The sequence below is a fragment of the Heterodontus francisci genome, chromosome 18 (assembly GCF_036365525.1).
Source record: "Heterodontus francisci isolate sHetFra1 chromosome 18, sHetFra1.hap1, whole genome shotgun sequence".
In the NCBI taxonomy this organism is placed as follows: Eukaryota; Metazoa; Chordata; class Chondrichthyes; order Heterodontiformes; family Heterodontidae; genus Heterodontus; species Heterodontus francisci.
Window position 1 is genome coordinate 52320069 of NC_090388.1, and position 6000 is coordinate 52326068.

General features: G+C 42.3%; 1 protein-coding gene across 1 annotated transcript in view; it reads left to right on the forward strand.

The window, feature by feature from the left end:
* The window catches only part of LOC137379646 (tetratricopeptide repeat protein 38-like), a 60475-nt gene extending 55891 nt beyond the window's left edge, over nt 1–4584 (forward strand). Inside the window, exon 14 of the mRNA XM_068050771.1 lies at nt 3426–4584. Coding sequence (XP_067906872.1) covers nt 3426–3519 — 94 coding nt within the window. The 3' untranslated portion in view covers nt 3520–4584. The remainder of the gene's footprint in view (nt 1–3425) is intronic.
* Nucleotides 4585–6000: the final 1416 nt, after the last annotated feature.

Genomic DNA, 6000 nt, shown 5'->3' on the forward strand with positions numbered 1-6000 from the left:
AGTAGTCCTTTACTTGTTGTTCAAATTGCCGATTGCATGGAACTCACAGTAAGTTATAGGAAATAGGCACTGTCTGAACACTGATAAAAATTCCTCTGTTCATCATAAATGGCATCTGGAGAAGGAAGATTTTTTAAATAAATGATTAAATATACATATTTTGACTTCAGTCACTAATTTCCAGGTTCATACATCTAGAATATGTTCTTCCTTACAATGATTTGAATTCTTTTCCCATCCAATTGTCTCCCTTTCTTTCATGGGAGGAAATTCAAGTGTTTCCACTTTCTACACAAGTCATTCTTGTGCCCTCTCTGAAGTGATTGCCAAATTGGTGGCAATTTTTGCTGAATTTCATGCAATTTGGTGCTGTGGAAGTCTAACCAGAGGGAACTTGATTAAGGATATCAAAATTAATGTCATTTTTGCAACTAGCAAAGAGGAGAATTTCATCCCATCAGTCTAGCTTGGATTTGAAAATGAGTCTGACAAGCAACTGGCTCACCTTTGCGCTATTTCTGATCCTCTGACCTAAATCTTGCAACTGAGTTAGGATTAATCATTTCTTTCAGATTTACCTAACTTTAATTCAACCCTAATTAAGGCAGTCATACTTATTAGGGATGTAGGAATTGGGAATGTCAGTCCAATCCAGAGTTCCCTCAGGTGATCATTTCTTTCATTGCACTACTTTCTGTTTCTTTAATTACTGGCGAAAAGCACTGCAAAATTATTATATATTTAAATATTAAATGATCAAGTCTTAAACTATGTCAAGAACTTAAAGTTCTTATCAGGCTAGCGTTCACAGATTAGGAATGTAAATCACTTGCAGTTAGCTTGGTTTGTGATGTACCTAATGGCATGGATTTTGCAGTAGTAATTATGGCAGAACTGTCAGTGTTCGCCATCATTACTCCTCTGAAATTGACAGAAATTTCGAGTCTGCACATGCGCTATTAAATGTGGAAATCCAGAAGTTACTGTTAGTGATTTTCTGCTTCCCCATAAGATGCGCTGTTGAAGTCCCCCCAGACTGCAATCATTAGAAATCACTGAACCGATGAGAACTTGCCCTTTTACACTATTAATCGCGCTGTAAAAATCCCTGGAAAAAGTTGCACCTTGTTGAATGAGGTGTAACTGCAGTTCAAATGACGTACTAAGTTCATATTACTGCTCAACAGCTTCACTGGCCCTGGAAAAGCTAATTTATACTTGTAAAATGTCAAATTTTTCCATTATGATAAAAAGGACACATTTTTGATATTTTTAAAGGTGTTTGATATTTCAGCTTACACCTTAACTTCATGTGGATGTTCCCATAATTTATTTCGCTCTCTGGAAAATTTCAGTGCATTTTACTTCCTGGATTGCTGTCTGTAAGAATAATTCAACATGATTGGCTGTTTCTCCTACTTGATTATATCACTGCTACTGGATGCATGCAGATCCCTTTGACTTGGCACCAGTTCAGACTGGCATCGGGAAAGTGGAAATCCACACAATAGAGATCACTAGGTCTTTGTAGGCAGCTTTCTTTGAGGTCAGCAGTGAGCAGTGTCACCTCGTTGCAAAATCTGGGCCAACCTTTTTAACATTTTCTTGATGTTAACAGCTCTGTGTTTTTCCATAATTTCATCAACTCCAAGCCTGTCCAAGACTTGAATACTGCTCCCATAATTAGGGAAGCCCTTCCACTGTACCTGAATACTGGAAGTGTGGATTTTATCATTCAAAGACCCTTTTCCTTGTTCCCTTCTAATAATTTTAGAAGTTTGGAAATTTGTAAACCTAACAAAATAGAAAATAGCAGACAATTATATGTGAATTAGAGACAAGTTGCAACTTCAACCCTAATGAAGGTTGGAAAGCTGAATGGATTCACAAGAAGTCACAAACAAATGCCCCGTGAAAGACCAGGTGCAGAAGATCTCTGACTTTGACCTTCTACAAAGCTCTTGGGCAAACCTAAATTGCATCAGCACAAATTGCAGATGCAGATACTTGATACTCAAATGGAAAATTAAAAACTCTCCTGTGTGCGACTGTGGTTACCCAGAACAGACGATGGAATATATAATGGCTTGATCCCTGATTCGCAAATACAAAGGAGGCATCACAATGATACACTCTGGCACCCCTGACACAATTATCTGGCTGAACCAGCTGAATGTAAAATTATAGTGTTGCTGCTCATCTACATCAGCCATAAAGAGGATTGTATAACCCTTAGCACCTCTGCACTTATTCCAAAATTGCTCATTTTGCACTTTTTCACAGTATGCTACGATTAGAAAAATGATTATTCTTCCAGGGTCTGCTGCTTACATAGATAAGCTGACCATCTGAGCAGTGTTTATGTGATGTTGTGGCTGCAAGAGGACAACAGCATCAAATATTAGAATTATAGAAACAATACTCATCTTGAAAACTGTCATTTTCAGAAATGCAGGAGATGAAGCAATTGGATCCTGAAAATCTGTTGGGGAAAGTAGCATTGAATAATTTTACATTCAGCTGTTTCAGCCAGATAATTGTGTCAGGGGTGCCAGAGTGTATCATTGTGATGCCTCCTTCGTATTTGTGAATTGGGCATCAAGCCATTATATATTCCATCGTCTGTTCTGGGTAACCACAATTGCACACAGGAGAGTTTTTAATTTTCCATTTGAGTATCAAGTATCTGCATCTGCCAATTTGTGCTGATGCAATTTAGGTTTGCCCCAGAGCTTTGTAGAAGATCAAAGTCAGAGATCTTCTGCACCTGGTCTTTCACGTGGCATTTGTTTGTGACTTCTTGTGAATCCATTCAGCTTTCCAACTTTTCAAATTCCTGTTACATAGGAACATAGGAACAGGAGGAGGCCATTCAGCCCATCAAGCCTGTTCAATATGGTCATGGCTGTCATCCACTTCAATGCCTTTTTCCAACACTATCCTCATATCCCCATCTGTCATTTGTATTTAGAAATCTGTCAATCTCTACTTTAAACATACTCAATGACTGAGCTGCCACAGCCCTCTGGGGTAGAGAATTCTAAAGATTCAAAACGCTCTGAGTAAAGAAATTTCTCCTCAGCTCTGTCCTAAGTGGCTTCCCCCTTATTTTGAAGTTGTGTCCCCTGGTTCTAGACTCCCCAACTAGGGGAAACATCTTACCTGCATCTACCCTGTCTATCCCTTTAAGTATTTTGTAGGTTTCAATGAAATTTTCCAGTGTAGGTTTACTATTTTAGCAGAGGTGCATTTCAGATGAGAATGCTAAGTATTTGTACGTTATTACTCCATGGTGCAATTTCAGAGACTTCACCACATATTATATTCTAAACAAGTGGAACTTGGATCCCTGCTGATTTCCTCTGAACTTTATGACTGCTTACTGTGTGATTTGCTAACTTTTTAATTTTTCTTTTCTCCAACAGATGCTTACTAGTGGAGCGAGACGCTTTCAGGCCAAACTCCCTAATGACTGAAAGGCTTCTTCGCAAAGCCATAGCACTGCATAATGTGGACTAAAGCAAGACCTAAAATGCATGCAATTACAAATAGAATGGATTACTTTAACTTGGGTTAATGGAGATTTGCTAATAATTGTGATTATTATTAAGGGAGGGGGTGATGGGCACAGGACAGGGGAGGGACAGCAGAAGGGGAGCAGACAAAGGGGTAGGGAAAGAGAGTGGGCAGTGATGGGAAGAGATACAGGCATGGGATGTGAAAAGGGAGTGAGGGGAACAAGAAGGGGGATGGAGCGAGGAGTGGGAAAGTAGATGGTTGTGTGGGGTGGAAGAAAAACAGAAATTCTCTCAAAGTGTGGGAGGCAAGGCTTCCAAATACTCTCAGTGGAAGGAGGGAGAATTCTGGGTATCAAAAAGTTCTAATAGGGTTGGGATGGCTGACAATTGCTGCAAGTGACATTTTAACTCGAAATGGGGGATGGTAGGTTGAACTGCTAAATAATTTCAAAGGGGGGGGGAAGAGGAGAGGTGGGGGGAGGATTAGTTGAGATAACAAGGACATAAATTGGTTATTAGTTTACAAAGGACAATTTATGTTACCCATAGATGACTTACAAACGGCCCTGTTAATTATTTCACTTCAGATACTTGAAAACTACTTCACAGACATCTTGACATAAATTCACGATGCCTCACAAAATGGATATTAGGTGTTGCTCTTTTTTGGACCTATTGTGTGGCCATTATATATGTCTATCACAATAATACGGGTGGCACAGTGGTGGAGTGGTTAGCACCGCAGCCTCACAGCTCCAGCAACCCGGGTTCAATTCTGGGTACTGCCTGTGCGGAGTTTGGAAGTTCTCCCTGTCACCGCGTGGGTTTTCGCCGGGTGCTCTGGTTTCCTCCCACAGCCAAAGACTTGTAGGTTGATAGGTAAATTGGCCATTGTAAATTGCCCCTAGGTAGGGGAGTACAGGGAAGGTGGGGATGTGGTAGGAATATGGGATTAGTGGAGGATTAGTATAAATGGGTGGTTGATGGTCGGCACAGACTCGGTGGGCCAAAGGGCCTGTTTCAGTGCTGTATATCTAAATAAATAAATACCTAAAGGCATAACAGATACTGCAATGCATTTTTTGAGTTCATGTGCCACAGGAGTCTTCATGCATTTTCAGATGGAATGTGGGGAGGAATTTTATGCAGTTTGCCGTGGCAGATTTGGTGACATGCAGGGCGATATAATTATGCGGGACATGTTTTTATGGATTCCCAAAGGCGGGATATTTTAGAGAATTAAGTCATTGGCAGGTTTGTGGCGTTCCGGAGTTCCCCCAACGTGGTATCGGATTGCAGCTTTGCATTCATTTACATTCCATGAATACTCATTACCCTACGCATAATTAGGATTTAGTCCTACCTGCCAAATTGACTGAATGGCGAACGATATTCCCGTGCCACCTGGTTCATGAATGTTTCAATGTGGCATGCAACAGTCGGATTTGTGCAGTTGAGTCTCAGCACCATGCTCTTCTTTCATTCACTCAGCCGCTAAACTAACGCCAGCATTGGAATGGTTGTTTACCTCCAGGCTCGGCACCAGCAAGGGTGAATCATCTCAGGGGATGGAGGCAACGGCATGGGCAGGCGCTACATGGATGAGCAGGGGAGGGAAGGGTGGGGCTGATCGGGTGCATGGAGGAGCAGGGCAGGATAGTCAAGGAGGGAAGGGTGGGGTGATCGGGTGTGCGGAGGTGCAGGGCAGGGTATTGGGGAGGGAAGAGTGGAGTGATTGGGGCATGGAGGAGCAGGGCAGGGTGGAGTGGAACATTTAGGTTGTTAAATGGGTGATGTTGATGGTGAAGATATATTTTCTCGGCTGCAGGGGTGGTGGGTAGATTAGATCAGTACTGTGCGAAGATATTTGGCAAGGGCCTAAAGTGAGGGATGAATGCTGTCGACGTTGGGGAGCTGTGGGGCAAATTGAGGATACTGACTAGCAGAGGGAATGGTCACAGTCAATGAGGGCAAATGGAATCTGTAGAGGGGGATGGTCAAGACTAATGAGTGTGTATTTGACAGCTTCATATGGAGGGGAATGGGACTCGGCAACAATGGTCAGTTCGATGTGAGGAGGGGTCAAGGATAAGAGTCAGCATGTCAACAGTAATGGGAGTAGGAACAGAGGGGAAGGATGGCATGGATACATTGATGATTACACTGTACATGTTAATCGGGGGAGGCTCAATGGTAATCGAGGGAAGGGTAATGGTAACATTGGGTGGGTCAAGGGTGATGGATTCAAGCTGGAAGCTTGAGGAGGAGGTTGGAAGGTGGGGAGACTTGCCCTGCATACCAGTGCACCATCTTTTCCAATGATAATGGAAACCATGTGGACACTCAAGGAGGCAAACGACAGTGGGTGTGTCTTCCACCTGGCTGCAATTTGAAGACAGATATAAGGGAGGTGGTCATTGCCTTAATGTTTCAGCTCAATAGCAACAGAGGGCTGAATCGCCACGCTCTGCGTATTTATTGT